At 43.9% G+C, this 16,375-nt stretch overlaps 1 protein-coding gene across 1 annotated transcript in view; it reads left to right on the top strand.

Annotated features, from left to right (window-relative positions):
* Positions 1-16,375, top strand: part of TLN2 (talin 2) — a 203,228-nt gene that overhangs the window by 57,264 nt on the left and 129,589 nt on the right. Inside the window, exons 17-23 of the mRNA XM_028100406.2 lie at positions 1,618-1,785; positions 3,008-3,302; positions 5,825-5,991; positions 9,160-9,288; positions 10,534-10,647; positions 12,708-12,821; positions 15,270-15,404. Of these exons, the coding sequence (XP_027956207.1) occupies positions 1,618-1,785; positions 3,008-3,302; positions 5,825-5,991; positions 9,160-9,288; positions 10,534-10,647; positions 12,708-12,821; positions 15,270-15,404 (1,122 nt within the window). The remainder of the gene's footprint in view (positions 1-1,617; positions 1,786-3,007; positions 3,303-5,824; positions 5,992-9,159; positions 9,289-10,533; positions 10,648-12,707; positions 12,822-15,269; positions 15,405-16,375) is intronic.

Here is a 16,375-nt window from a genome sequence, read left to right on the forward strand (position 1 = left end):
AACTGTAACTTCAGGGGCGCCTGGGTGGCTCAGTCATTAAGCGTCTGCCTTCGGCTCGGGTCATGATCCCAGGGTCCTGGGATCGAGCCCCCACATCGGGCTCCCTGCTCGGAGAGAAGCCTGCTTCTCCCTCTCCCACTCCCCCTGCTTGTGTTCCCTCTCTCACTGTGTCTCTCTCTGTCAAATAAATAAATAAAATCTTAAAAAAAAAAAAAAACTGTAACTTCACAGGCCGTGTTGGGAGCAATTTCTAAAAGTTACGTGGCATACAAGTGCCATTCAGATCCTAAAGGCATCTTCAACGTTTGGAACCTCAGACTTTGCTTTTTCCTTGGACATCTAATAAACATCAGAGACCTAAAAGAAAGACTGGACTAAACTGTTCCTTTAAGACTGCTTGGTTTTTGTCTATTTTATAATTGGCTTACGTGGTAGGTTTATGGGTTTCTGATTTGCCTGGATAGCATATAGTTTCTGCTCTGTGTAACACTGTGCAGGCTGAACACTCTCTCTAATATATCATCTCATAAAATGTCTTCTTGTAAAGACTCTGTGGGTGCCCTTTGCATTCAGAATCAAAAGTGCTTTTCATTATCTGATGAATTAATAAAGACTTCTGACCACATTTCCTCTGGGAGAAGGCCTTGACATGTTTGTTCAAAATAAAAATGGCTCATATGTTTGGGATGTGTTTGGGAAGGCATTTCCAAACCAAATAAACTACCTTCAATACCAAAAGCAAAGAAACAAATTAAATGTTAACAGTGGTTATTCTTCAGGTCACCCAGACGGGTGACAAATCTGGTGGACTAAATCAAAGGATTCTCCATCCTGCAGACAGAATGCCTTTTTGTTGAGTCAAAGCATAAACTGATCTATAAAGGCTCAGAGCTCCTTGCATCTTCAGTGAGATTGTAGCACGTAGCTAGTTTATTTATGTAGGCTCCCTTTCCACTTCTCGTAATAATTTAATCCCTATCCAGAAGACTACAGAACACTGAAAATAACTTATCTTCAGAGCACTCCTTGGCTCTTGAGCTATAGGTATTGTCTGTGCATGACCAACATTGCCCTCTGGAGGCAGAGATGTGACCTGAATTTCTGATGGTACCTTGGATCCTTGTGCAAAACGGAAATCCAAATGATAAATTTTCAAGTGACAGTGAGACATGATGACTTGGAGGCCATGAATTCTATCCTTCCTACAGCATGTTGTATTTATGGCATCTGGATACATTTCCAGCTTTTCTTGAGCTACTGCATCGACCACATATTCAAGAGACTTAATCAAGACTCTCGGGGTTAGAGAAGTACATGAATGTGAATCAGTGGTTAAAATAAAAACCCTCCCCTGAAATTACCCTATTTTAGATTTAGACCTTATGCTACTTAATGTATAGGAGACTATGTCATGAGGACACGAGTCTCTTTAATTACGTTTAAGGATGAGTTGACATTTCAGAAAAATAAGTGGAAAGAATATGCTTATGAAGGACTGGAAAGAAAAAGTTCAAATGGAATTTTAATAAAGTGTTTAAGTGGACACCATGTTTTATTTCTAGGCTGTAAAGGGTGATTAAAAAAAATAAATGCCCATTTTTTTATTCCCCATCTTAGGATGTTTTAATGAGTTTGGCCAAAGCTGTGGCCAATGCTGCTGCCATGTTGGTATTAAAGGCGAAGAATGTTGCCCAAGTAGCTGAAGACACAGTGCTACAGAACAGGGTGATTGCTGCGGCCACCCAGTGTGCCCTCTCTACCTCCCAGCTTGTGGCGTGTGCCAAGGTAAGCCAGCTGGTACTGCAGGCCCTTTCCTCCAAGCATCTCATGCTCTGGTCTGCCCCCAGTCACTGGGGGAGACCAGAGGCAGAATTTGTTAAAATTGTCTATGCTTTGGAGCTTGCATCAGGTGTTGTCTTTAAGATGACAGGATAGGATTTTGGCATTAACCGCCCCATTGTGCTTTTATCATTTGTTCGTTGCCCAAGCCCTCAGGCAGGGGTCCTTGTCTGCGTCTAATGGCCATTTCTGCTTGCAGATCGCCGTGTCTCCCCTTTGGGCTTCTCAGTGTGCCTTATTTACACCTGCACACAAAGAGTTCTTGCGTTATACAGAAATGTAGTAGAGCATCATGAACGGGTTCATAGATTACCCGCCGATTTGGGGTGCCCCTCCTGCACTGCAAAGTGTTAGAGTGAGGGTAATCAGGATTAAGTTCGCTGTTGCCCATTACGATGTGCACACTCTGGGTGTCAGACTTTACCTTGTTGAGCACATCATCCCCAGTTTGCCAAAGAGGGAACTGAGGCCCCTAAATGTTCGTAAGTAGCCTGAGGCCACAGAAGTCCTCCGTGGCAGGACCAGGGTAAGCCCAGGCCTGTCGAATTTCACGTACTCTTTTCTCACCGTGTGTTCATGCATCAGAAGATGGGAGGTGTCCGTTTTCTCAACTTGATGACATAACATCTTCTATCTGTGACCAGCTTAGCCTGGCATTTCCTATCCTGTGGTGGGATTTGCACTGTCAGAAGGAGGAGTCCTGATGGTATCGCTCCTGCTTTCCTTGTGCGCCCTCCAAGTACCCACAGTTAACTGACAGAATCCCCCCGTTCTTTAAAGTACCAAGAGGTACAGAGTTCCAGATGTCTCTGGAAAAGAAATACAATTCTTTTAGATAGTCTTGTTATCCTAGCTCAGGGGACTCAAGTTAGACGTTCCTAAAAGGAAGAGGCGTGACATAAATACCAAAAATTTCTCTCTAGGGAAGTAGTCAGTAGAATAGTTATGTATCACTGAAGAAGATAAAAATTAATGGGCATCAAAAGTCACAGAGGTAGAGTGAAATCATCAAGTATGAGAAACTTCAGTGATGGGTGAGTGTAATCCCTGGTCCTCTAAGTAAGGAACCGAGGTGCAGAGCAGGAAGGAACATGGTGGAAATGCTAGGGCACAGTGGGGACCGAGAATTGACCCTCAGTGCCCAAGACCCGCTCGTTTCTTACTTTAGGTGGTGAGCCCCACCATCAGCTCCCCCGTGTGCCAGGAGCAGCTGATTGAAGCGGGCAAGCTCGTGGACCGCTCAGTGGAGAACTGTGTCCGTGCCTGCCAGGCAGCCACCGACGACAGCGAGCTCCTGAAGCAGGTCAGCGCAGCGGCCAGCGTGGTCAGCCAGGCCCTGCACGATCTCCTGCAGCATGTGCGACAGTTTGCCAGCCGAGGCGAGCCCATCGGCCGCTACGACCAGGCCACCGACACCATCATGTGTGTCACCGAGAGCATCTTCAGCTCCATGGGCGATGCCGGTGAGGGGGCGATGCCGGGGGTGGACGGGTCCTGTTGGGGTTCCCTCGTGGTGACGATTGTGAGTAAAAAAGGTGACGGCTGCCTGGCGAGGGCGAGTTGTCATCAGCCTCTCTCAGAGACTTGCTCGCTGAGGCTGGGAGAAAGATGGAAGACTCCTAATGTGCCCATCCATGGCTACACTTAAAGAGTTCATTAACTAGGCTTTTTAAATAACTTCTTGGCAAATCCCATTTGTTAAAAGAAACATGTCGGATGTGGCATGGTAAAGTTGATGCAGCCACAGAAGGTGCAGGAATGAAGCTTGGAAGGAAAACTGTATTCTACTCACAGTTCCCAGAGAGAGCGTCACCACGTGCCATGCGGGGTCCCAGGGGAAGCCTCGGGTTTGGTCAGTTTGCAGAAGATAGGAGAGAGGGGGAAAGCTTAGGTTGTGGCCTTCATTGGGATTTCCATTGGAAAGCCAAGGCAGGGCAGGGTGAACAGCTTAGTTTGACTATTTGCAGCAGGCTCTACACGATAGGGGTCATCGTAGTTGCCTGGAATCAGGCCCCGGGTTGAATGAGGCCTAATGATATTGCGTCCAGGGCTGTGGTGGCCAGATAGAGGAGGTGTGGCTCCCAGCTGCTTAGTTTGTGTATCAGAGGCGTGCTCCTGGCTGGACTTTTGCCATCTCTAGAAGTTGGCTAGCCTTCAGAAGGGCAGTCTGTCTCGAGCCAGAAAGGTATTAAGATATGATGTCAAACATCATAATATCCAGAAAATTTTAAAATAGATAAAATGTACCTTCCAGTCTATAGTTGAAAAGTCAGTCTCCCCAGGCCCAGCCCAGCTCTATCCCATCTAAATCTCCAGATTTGGCAACTCACTGATTTCTGTTTTACATGATCTTCCTACAGTCTCACATGCTTGTGTATGTGTGTATATGTATTTTTAACACCATCTTTCTTTTTATAATAATGAAAATGCATTATTTATACTCTTCTGCAAACTTTTTCTCTTAATACATCTTAAAGACATTTTTCATGTTGACCTATATGCTAATCTTTTTAATGGCAGCATAATATTCTACTCCACGGAATTCTATCATAATTTACTTAACCAATTATCTTTAAATAGACATGTAGGTCATTTCCAAGTCTTTTGGTTTGCTTCTTAGTTTGTTCTGCTTTAAGAAAAATAATACTGTAGGAACTCTTTTTATAAAAATATCTTGGTTTACTTTTAGGGCTATATGTAGTAAGTGGAATTTCTGAAAGGCTCTATGGTTTGCAACCCTACCAGTAGTTTGTAAGAGGTTTGTCTGCTTACTTCCTTGTCAGCACAGAGCCATTCTTTGTAACAAGTATTGAAAAGAAATAAAAACGTGTGCTTTTCTGTATCCTCCTTACATGATTCAGGAAGATCAGCATACTCTGCACATTTGGATTTTTTGTTTTTTGTTGTTGTTTTTTAATAAACTGTTTATTTTGGAATACTTTCATATTTACAGAAAAGTTGCAGAGTAATACAGAGAGTTCTTCTATACCTTTCCCATTTTCCCTCATTTTTTGCATCTTCCCTAACCCACAGCACATTTGTCAGAACTAGATTAACCTTGATGCATAACTATTCACTACTGACATGATTCAGATTCACCAGATTTTCCACTCAAGTCTTTTTACCATCCCAGGATCCAATCCATGCTACCTTGAATTTAGCACATTTTGGTTTTTATGAAAGCTTTTTTTTCCTCCTTAATATCACAGTGTTTTGACATCCTCAAATGACCTTTGGGGGAGGAAAAATTCCCTTACACTTGAGTAGTTCTTTTTTAAATGTTTACTCTTTTACCCCTCCTACTTCTAAAAGAAAATTGAAATAGATGCCAGTAAAATCACAGGAACAGTAAAACCAAACAATTACTAATAATAAGATCAAAACCAGCACTAGGAAGAAAAGGGTGAGCAAACAGAAAACTGATAGGAAAAACTGAGCCAAGGCAAATGTTAGCAATTGAGCATGAAACTGGGGTCTGTGCTTCCTATTAGTGAGAGCCAAATGACACAAATACAGTGGATCATGTGACATTATTCATCTGGAGTTAGGTAACATGCAAATTCTTTCAAATTTCAAAAGTAATTTTCTATGCCATTATGCAGAGTTTATTATAAGGACTGTGTAAGTGGTTCCTGAAGTGAGGTAAATAATATTTTCTAAATAAATATTTTACTAAACCGCATAATAAATCCACATAACTTTGTTCCCTGCCTTCTCTTTCACAAAAGAATTCCTCTTTGCTTCATGGTGTTCTATTTGTCCCTCAGAGTTCAAGATGGAAGATGGCTGTGTTTGGGGTGTACGGTCCTGGTAGCCATGGGGAGTATTTTCGGTCCTGGGTCTAAGTGGGCTGCATTGCTTAGGACTAGAGCTTGGGGGCTCCCTTCTCTCTGTCCGTCTTGCCAGAGGTGTGGAGACTAGACTGTGCTGGTTTTGAGCTTTAGAAAGCAGACGGACAGATGGCATTCTCAATCCCGTCCCGTAGGTGAAATGGTGCGCCAGGCCCGAGTCCTGGCCCAGGCGACCTCAGACCTCGTCAACGCCATGAGGTCGGATGCAGAAGCTGAAATCGACATGGAGAACTCAAAGAAGCTCCTGGCAGCCGCGAAACTCCTGGCCGACTCCACAGCTCGCATGGTGGAAGCTGCCAAGGTATTGCATTGGATTTGTTCAACGGGAAAGAGAACATTATTAAGAGTTAGGATTTGGAAGGTACCCTGAAGATAAAGAATGGTCAGCTGAGTGCATTTTTGTTGTTTAAGACCTCTATGGTTGTGTAACATTTAACCTCGTTGCATTGGGAAAGGAGAAGGGCGTGGAACATGAGAATAACACTCTTTAAGGGGAGTGATGCTGACTCAGCTGTAGACGACGAAGTCCCTGCTTAGTGAGCGTGCTCTCTGTCCATGGGGTTATCGCCATCAGCTTATTGCAAATGGTGATTCATTTAAACTGGAGATTGTCAACAGCAGATTCAAATAGGCCTCTTCTTTTGCCTGCAACCTGAATATTACTTTATCCTCCATTCGACTTCTCAACTAAACTCCTATCACGATTTTACATAGTAGAGTGCTTCCAGCCTCACTGTTCTTCAAATCCCAGTAGCAGTTTTAAATATTATACAACAGCTGGAATGAAGAGTTAAGAGTCAGCTCTCTGCTTTTTTGACAGCTGTGCTTCAGCACATGACTTCTAAAAGCCAGTGATTCTTATCTCAGGGCTCTGTTTCAGAGCCCCCCGTAAAACATCAAAAGGCACGTGTCTCAGTCGCCCCCCCCCCCGATTCACAAGGTCACTGGTGGGACCGTGTGTGTACGTGCAGGTCAGTTCCACAGAAGATTCTGATTCCCACCTCGAGGTGAGAACCGTATTAAATGGAGAAAGGTATATTTCTCTATGTTCCTCTTTTTGTTATTATGCAACTAGCATACGTTTTTGGTGGAATTAATAGAAAATGCTGATGAATATAAATAAAATAAAATCGCCTTCCACTTCATATGCCTAAGTTAACATGTATTTGTTAATGTTTCTGTGCATTTAAGATTCATTAAAAGCCTCCACATCCTGGCCTCCAACAGAATACGAGTGCACCTCAAACCACCTAGCATGTGAATTCTTTCACGTAAAATGTGTCATGACATGTGGTGAATCACGTAGACCTTCCTCGACTGACTCACCACTGTAGTCCCTGAGGGACTGTGATTTCTTGGAGGTACCTCGTGAATAGGATAAAGAGAAACCCAAGGAGGGGCAGGGTCTGAACTTCCTTCCTCTGTCCCCCGAGCCCTGTTTCAGCTGAGAAGCTCTGCCCTTAACCATCCCTTTTAGTCAAAAATATGTGTTAGGGTTTTGGTGCAGTGGTTAATTTCTTTATGGTTTTTACGAGTTCCGCCCCCCCACCCCACTTCTAAGTCTAAGCATAGCTATTTTAAGGAAACCTTCCTGTTGACAAAAATTAATTGGCAGACTGGAAAGAACCTTAGTGTAAAATCTAATCAATCCCTACTTAACAAATAGGAAAATTAAAACGATTAAGCCTACCATCACATAATCAAGATTGAGCCAGGACCATTGTGTATATTTGTTTCTAGATGTGTAGTGCTCACCAGACCTTACTGAAGGTACCATGTTACCAGAAACTTGTTTAAGTATTTATTTCTGATTATTTCTATCAGATGGGACAATGGTGTTTCCATACATTCTTTTAGCTAAAAGTTGTCACTTGGTCTTCATGACAGTATTTTAATTTGCGGAATTTTGTTGAAAGCTAACGAGCCTATGATGGTTAGAGCTCCAAAAAATATATTTAATGTGCAGAAAAAAAAATACATTTCATAATCAGTAGCTAAGATTCCGGGCCAAGATTAGTACTGCATATCTAATGTATGTTCATCGTGAAAGAGATGTTGCTAAGGAAGGATCCAGATGCCCACTTCAGAGTCAAGTGCAGAAATGATGGTTTTCTGCTGCCTAGAATACCAAAGGAAGGCAAATGTAGGAGTGGTTTAAATACCTGATGACCAAGAAAATAAAATAAAATGATTTTCCTAAATTTGCAAAAGAATACAAAAGTAGCCCAGACAACCTTTCACACATGAAATACAAAAGCAGAATTTGTTTAGTTGCTAGAAATACAAAATCAAGACTACTTAAAGTGTTTACAGTTTGAAAGAATGGAAGATTCCCTTCAAAAGGATTGCCAAAACACTTTGATCACAGACGTTAAAACTGTTCCAGCCGGGATGACTTCCCATAACTTTTATAAATAGTTCAAAGAAATAGGTTCTTGTAAATGGTCAGTTTGGCAAGTTGGCCGTTTGGAAAATGGAGACATTGGAAAATCGATTTTCAATAATTGGCGTGTGTGTTTCTGCTTTTGTCTCTGCCTTGTGAGCAAATATTATCACCCTGAAGTGTTCATGAAAAGAAACTCATTCATCTGTATACATTAAGAACTGGTCTCAGAACATCCAGACTCGGTGAGAAAAATCTCAATCACCTCTTCTACTGCAGGTGGGAGTGGAAGGCTGGATGTGCTTTAAGTCTTTGTTAATTATTGTGCAGTAAAATTATATCACATTACCATTAGCCTTTTCCCTACTTCAGAATTCCACCCATCTCAATAAAACCCATTTGCGTACCTAAGACACTTGAACCTACAGCAACCATGTGGCCATGGGCCGTGCATGGCCCTTTCTCTTTCCCTGCCAAGGGAAGGGGCATGGGATAGCTCTCATTATTTCAGTGCAGTGGAGTCCCAGCTCTACCTTGCTATACTGTCCAACTCAGGTTTTCCAGGAATGCAGTTTCTAGGCATGGTCTTTCTTAAACAACATTTCCTTATTTGGGGTGGTGTTCCCAGCCCCTGTTTATCCTATGTTCTTAGCCCATCCACATTAACTAGTGCTGCAAGACAGGAGAATCTTTCAGCAGTGACGTGTGTCTGTCACTCCAATTAAAATCAAATTCTCCCTGAGAGATCTGGGGTGGGGGAAGGGAGATTTGTCTTAACATCTTTGAAACCATGGATATCTGACCACAAGTTAATTTACATGGATGACCAAGGCTGGGATCACAAGGGTTTGATTATTACCAGTGGATTTCTCTTGTTTAGGGCTGCAGCTTTGAAACATCCCCCGGTAGATTTTTTATGTTGTTATGAGATGAAACATATTTATTGTAAAGATACTGCTTGAAGCATTTGCTCTGTCTTCCAGATATTTTGTATTACCAGGAGAAAGTAAAACTGAAGGCACGAGTTCAGCATCTGTGGCATGCTGCCCCATGGACCTCTCAAAATCTCTCTTTTCTCCTTTTCAGGGGGCTGCAGCCAATCCTGAGAATGAAGACCAGCAGCAGAGACTGAGAGAAGCTGCGGAAGGCCTCCGGGTAGCAACAAACGCCGCCGCCCAGAACGCCATCAAGAAAAAAATTGTCAACCGATTGGAGGTGGGTAAAGAGGCTGGTTTCCTAGGATGTCTGTTTTAGATTGCAAAAAGTTTATTTCAAAGAGTGACCAAATGAATAAGGCAATGCCCATATAAAGGAAGCTAAATCAAGATTAACGATATGGTCGAATGGTTAAGGTACTCATAAACAATTTGAAATGTTGCTTTAGGTACATTGTACATTTAGGTTCAGTGGCACATTGACACTTTGAAAAATAGCTTCAGCTCATGGTTTCAGTAAGCAAAGTCTTTTCTGATTTTAGCATTCTTGAATAGGATCCCCCCTTTTTTTTTTCAGGAGGAAATAGGGATTTTTTTTTTCCCCCTGGCATTAAGAGATGCCCATGTTCAGAAAGGACCTTTAGCTGAAAATGTATATGTTTTGTCAGAGGCAATGACTCTTTCAGGACTCCCAACAGAAAACGCAGACTTAGAAAGACTGGAGGATGGGGATCAGGCCTTGGTGGGAGGTATGGGATGGACGAATAAGAAAATATTTTTGTCATTTTTCAGAACATGAGTTTATTCTGGGGGGAAGAAAAGGAAATAGCAGTAGGCACAAACTCTGTAAGAAAATAAATTTCTCTCACAAAGGTACACAGGAGACTCTTCAACTAAAATTTGGGAGGTTGGAGGCCGAGAACCTGCCTGTCTGACGAATCCCTCCATGTAGTGTGCTGGATTCTGGAACAAAACTGGCCTCCTTGTTCTTGGAAGGATGTGAGAGACACAATTAAGTCCTCTGGTGCGGAAGCCTGGGCCTTTCTGAAACAAGGCTTCCCGTGGGCGGCAAGAGGAGAGCCATGGGCACACCAGCGTTTGTGCTGCTTGTGGAGGGGAAAAGAAACAATTCCCCTAAAACATTTAGACTTGATGCCACTTATCAGTGCCATCGTGGTCTTGGAACTGATTGTCCCTTATCTTTTTTGAGAGAGACAAATGAACACTGGAACCTGAGCTTCCAGGCGTGCCTGTCTTTATCGCTCGTCCCAGGGACTGCAAACCACGCGGAGGTAACGGGGCCTTGTTAGACGAGGCTCCTCGGTGGCCGTCAGAAGGCAGGGCCTGGGCCTGGAGCGCCCTTTCTTACACGTGCGGCTCTTCCGTGCCAGCCCCTCCGTGGGAGGGGCGCATGTCAGTGTGCGTGCGTGCGTGCGTGCGTGTGTGTGTGTGTGTGTGTGCGCGCGCGCGTGCGTGTGAGGGCGCACTCGAAGCCTGCCTCACCTCCTGTCGCTCTCCTCTTCAGGTGGCAGCCAAGCAGGCTGCGGCCGCCGCCACGCAGACCATCGCCGCCTCCCAGAACGCGGCCGTGTCCAACAAGAACCCCGCCGCCCAGCAGCAGCTGGTTCAGAGCTGCAAGGTGAGCTTCCGGCCGCCCGAGAGCCAGGGCTGCCACAGATGACGCGGAGAGCATTAGAGGGCCAGGCGCCGTGGTAATTCGGTTACGACTGATCACCCGGGCCCCTAATGCAGTTTGTTCAGGCTCCCGTGTTCCAGGTGTGTACACGCACACACACGCACACACACACACACACGCGTCTGGTTTTTGTCTCATAAGTGGCTGAAGGGAGAATATGGTGCTTTTTCCCGCATTGTCTTTCCTTTGTCTACTTTCTCTTCAAGAGACCAAATCAAGGAGGATCAATAAAAAGGCCATTTTTGGGCTCTGAAATAGTAACGAAGCATTGAATTTCCAGAGGGCCTTTCTCCCTCTGAGAGGTGGGCCTTGGCCTTCGGTGTGTACTGGTAGTAGGAGGGTTGATTCCCTGCTTCGCACTGATGGCAGGTTTATTTCATCCCGTCTGGCCTCAGTGACCGTGTGCTTTGGGGCTCTCCATTGTTGCGTGTTTGTTCCTTTGAGACCCGGGCCTTGATGGCGTGTTGAAGCCAGCGTGCTCCAAAGGGCACAGTGAACACCTCTGTTGCTGCTTCTGAAGGCCCAGGGAGTTCAGTCTCCCAGGACACCCCTGAATGGTGCCAGACACAACATATAATTGCGTCACCATTGCCCACATGTTGGCAGCATGTCTGACTGGAGCTTCCAAGGGTGTTTGCAGTGAGCAGTGGGGGCTGAGTGGCGAGCTGTATCTGTACCAAGGTTCTGAGAGTTTGACTGCACTGTCCTGACTTTTTCACATCTCCTCTGTGATACGGTTTACATGGAAGTGGTATTACCACTTCTACCTCAGAGATGGTTTTATTTCTGAAGAGAATCCCCCAGAGCCCTTCAGGTCCCGATTCTGGGTTCTCTGAGGCCAGCCCCCCACCGAAGAGCAGAAAAGTCTCAGCGATGCAGTAAGGCCCTGTCCTCAAGAATGGATGCAGACTGAAGGGGTTTTTCTGCAAGCCAGACTCCTGTAGAGGGTGTGTATTGCCTGTTAGAGCCTCAAGTCAGCTGGCAGCACGAGTGAGAAAACTCTTCTCAAAGAGCACTTGCTACTCGTGTCCAGGACAATCCTACAGGACGGACTACACCCCTCCCCCTTTTGCAGAGACTGAAGATACTCAGGGTCTGGGCGTCACTGTCAGGAAATGAGAGCTTTACTATGTATCAGGTTGCAGTGGAGAACAAAGTGGACCCGATTACTGGAGCAAGTCCTGAAGAGGATCTGAGGAAAATCTCATGGAAATATTTTTTTTTTTTACGCTTGCTGGAATGGGTTCCAAAAAAAAAATAGGTCAGCAGGCTGGGATACGGTTGGGAACTTCATCAGCAATGGGGGCCACTGTGCTGTGACCGTTGAGGACCTGGCCATTCAGGTGAGGAGTGGCCACAGATGGGAGAACACAGAAAAGGGAGAAGGCTGGTCTCCTATGGCACAGAAATACTGCTCCTCCCTCCTCCACCCTGGGCATTGGGATTTCCAATTTGAGAAATGAGGAGGGCTGCTCCGAGAAGGAAGACCCGTAGTGACCGGAAGGTGACGGACGGAACGCTTACCTGCCAAGTGAGAAATCAAAGCACTGACATAGGCTGGAAGTTGAGTACTTCTCTTACTTTTTTCTCATCATTGGACTGTGAGACTTGAGTTTATCTACTGACGAATTGTATAGATTCTTTGTTTGCTTTGAAGCTCTAAACTGTAATTGGCCAGGTTGGTGTTTGTTACAAGTGGGCCAATGCAGAAAACAGACCTCCTTCCGGAGACTCATACTGTGCTTAAATGTACTGGCACCTTCAGGAGCGCAAGAGTAGAGCGTGTGTGGGAGACAGCTCCCCAGAGGTGCTGTGTTAGGATTCAGTGTTTTTAAGGACCCAGCTGGCTTACGAGTGCGGGGTAAATGCAAGATCTGGGACAAGCATGGCCCCAGTGGAATAGCACATCCCAAAAACATTCATCCCTGGGGTCCTTTCCCATCCTGTTTTGGTCATTCACCATGCTGGATGAGCTCTGTTTTAATTTTCCTTGCTTCCTATAGGCAGTGGCCGATCACATCCCTCAGCTGGTCCAGGGGGTGAGAGGGAGCCAAGCCCAAGCAGAAGACCTTAGCGCCCAGCTGGCTCTCATCATCTCCAGCCAGAACTTCCTCCAGGTAACAGAAGCAGTCACCTTGATTGTGCCCAGAGCACCCCCCACCTGTGGGGTCAGGGGTGCCCTTTATATCCTTAAGGAGAAGAATTACCCAGTTCCCACAGCCACCTCCAAGTCTTTGCAGTAAGCAGACCTTTGAAGCCCTTCCCATTATATTCCCACTTGCAGGAGAGGTGGATTTAGTTTGGCAAAGCAAAATGCTAATATGTAGGGAAACTGTCCTGGGAGATGGCCCATAATCCATTTTTCTTGGGAATCTCATCTTTATTTCTCCTCTGTGAGGGAAAACGGGATTAAGTTGCAAGTTTTATTGAACAGCCTGGTACTAGGTAGTGCTCTAGGTTTGCCGGTTTCCAGAGAGTCTAATGTTGTTATTCACAGACTGGGAAAAAAGAAGTGCTAAGTGCTAAGATCACTCCAAAGGTGTGATCTTTTTTTGTGGCAGTTGTACAATTAGTAAGTCGTGTCCATCTTTGCCAGCTAAGTGGTAGATTCATTTTAAGGAAAATAAAATGAGACTGTTAAGTGGTGGGGAAAACTCCCTTTTTACATACTTCTTGTGTTCGAATCCCTCAGCACTTCCTGTATCTCCTGAACAGTTCATGAGATCAAGTGAGCGTCTTCCTTGTCCTTTTCTAGTTGAACCTGTGGTTACAGGACTCACTGATACATCTGTTGGACTCTTTTTCCAAGCGCTGTAACTCTAGTGCGAGCCGAAGGCAGATGCTTTAACCGGCTGAGCCACCCAGGCATCCCTGTATATATTTTTTTTTAATTGGGATTTATTGTGTGTAGACTGTTTTTCACGTGAACATTTGTATTATGAGCATTTCTGATTTCGAATAATCTGTCATTTGGCCACAGATGTGCTCTGTTTGGGTATTCCCTCGCCACTAGACGGACAGGTCGTTTTCAATTACTTGCCGTCATAAACAACCTGTGATAGGATAAAATTCTTCATGTGTGCTCAAAAATTTGTATTCCTCTTGAATTATTAGGATACGTTCCTAGAAATAGGATTGCAAGTGGCTTATCTTTATCTTGGGGACATTGAGTGTTGTGGCTTGGACAGGTGTTTCTCTTTTCATGGGGTTGGTTCGAAGGCCTGGAGCTGGTTGTGTCGTCCCACTGCGAGCAGGCTTCTAGGGTATTATGATAGAGCCATATAGACATGTTTCAGGGTCCGCTCTGTCCCCACTCTTATTTTTCCCTTTTCTTTTCATTCTTTTAATGTTGGCAATCATAGACACATCAGATGGTTACAAGAATAAGGCAGAGTTAGAAATAAGTAGAAATGGAATTGACAGACCAAAGAGTTGGTAACGTTTTAAACTTCTTTCATATGTGTTGTAAAATGGCCCTTCTGGAAGGCTGAATGAATGTAAATTTACATGTAGCAATGCATGGAGCACATTTTCTTATACATCTTTTCCAAGTTGGGGAGTCAAGCATTTAAAAGCTAGGTTGTTGACAGTTTCTCAGTGAGGTTCTTATTGTTTGATTTTGCGTTTCCTTGATTGTCACAATGTTAAATGTGTTTCATGTTTCATTTGTTTTTATTAAGTGAGGTTATCTACTCACATTTCAGGCTGTTTTTTTTTTTTAATGACTTCTCATGTGTTATTTATTAAAAATATTAACTTCTGTCATTAGTGTTTATTTTCTGACACTTAAATTGTTTCAACTTTACTAAGAGCAGTTTTATAACATCTATATTAAAACCCCTAAAAGTGTATATTCTTTGGTCCAGACATTGTAAAGTTTTATACGAAGAAAATTATGAATGTGTGAAAAATTTTAGCTACAAAGCTATTTATCATACTCTTGTTTATTACACTGGAAAAAAAATGGAAACATGCCCAACAACACAGGATTGAGAAATATTAACAGATGCGTACAATGGAATACTATACAGCTATTAAAAATATAGAATATGTGAAATGGAGTTTGAAAAATAGAATAAATAGTATGATCTTATTTTTGGAAATATAGATGCATGCGCACAGGCATCCGTGCATGGCGAGATTATCTTGGGTAGTGAGAGGTGATGTGACAGGTCATTTTCTTTGATTTTGTCTGCCCACATTTTTTAAAGCAGTCTCCTGGATGTATTTGAGACACAGATTAAAGAGCTGTTCAAAGAAACACAAATGTATTTAATAAACTCTCTTTGCGATCTGTTTTAAATGAGAATTTCAAGACATCATACTAATAGTGCCCCTCTCGATGACACATACCTTTTTTTCCTTTTTCATAACATTTCTAGAGCATACTGCCCTAGGATATCTGATCTGGGGTGGCAATTTTCGGGGGTAGTCTAGATGGTTTTGATATTCCTTGTTTTAGGGCTAAGTAAGTTCTGGCTGACTTGCAGCATTGCTGTTTGGGTATCTACTCTCTGACTTGTGCTGCTCAGGAGCCCTCTTGCTCTCTGCTCCTCTCTTTACAGCCTGGAAGCAAGATGGTGTCCTCTGCCAAAGCCGCAGTGCCCACCGTGAGTGACCAGGCTGCAGCTATGCAGCTGAGCCAGTGTGCCAAGAACCTTGCCACCAGCTTGGCGGAGCTGCGTACTGCCTCGCAGAAGGCAAGTGGACCCTTGTCACAGCAGTTGGCCCATGGGGAACGGAGCTTCAGATGCCTTACTGCTGGGTGTGACTGGGGGATTACCCAGGACTGGAACACTGCTGGGCATATTTCTGGGCAGAACTGTCTTCCATTTCTGGGCAGAACTGTCTTTTTCATTTGCTTGGTCTTTAAAAGATGCCCATGTAGATTAGCTTTTACCATTTTTAGCCACTATCTCCTAGACTTAGTTTATCACTTTCCAGTTACACATGACTTTTGTTAAACTATTTTAGGTTACATGCTTCCCCCTCCCATACCCCTGGACAAGCAATGGTCCATTTTTCACAATCTTAGGGGAGACAGGTAGTCATCAGTTTCTTGGTGCCAGGTAAATTGTAGGCCAAAATAAGTGATCATATCTTCCAGGTATTATTTTGTGGATTTAATAAATTATCTAGGCAGCAAATTTATTTGGGGGAGGGGTCATTTATATTACCTTTTTTGCCCTGAAAGCTTTTCCCATTTTACATGGGAGGATTCACCTTAACAAGGTCCTCAATAGAATGGAATTAAGAATTAATGAGTTTCTGTCTCTAGAACTTATTAATTACCAACGGACCTCATTACTGTACTGTTTGATATGTTATTAGCATGAAGTTCTGGCATGAATTCATTTTTCCTCATTGTAGCAAGCCCTTTATCGAAATAGAAGGCCTCATACATGAGCAAGGGAAGAAGGTTAGAAGCTGATTGAATTATTAATATGAACAGTGCACTATATCACCAAAGAAAAATACCCACAGCTTTAGGATAATATTCAATTTAAAAAATATATCTTGAGCTGTGTTTCTCAACAAGAGGTCCAAGGACCACCTGCACTGGAATCACGTGGGAGCATTCAGAATGCAGGTTCCTGGGCCTCCCCTCCCCGAGCAACTGAATAAGAGTCCCTGGTCATAGAGCCTGAACATCTGCATTTTACAAGTGTCG

The sequence above is a fragment of the Eumetopias jubatus genome, unplaced genomic scaffold (genome assembly GCF_037043125.1).
Source record: "Eumetopias jubatus isolate StellerSeaLion01/CBP00866 unplaced genomic scaffold, mEumJub1_p1.0 scaffold_7, whole genome shotgun sequence".
Taxonomy (NCBI): Eukaryota; Metazoa; Chordata; class Mammalia; order Carnivora; family Otariidae; genus Eumetopias; species Eumetopias jubatus.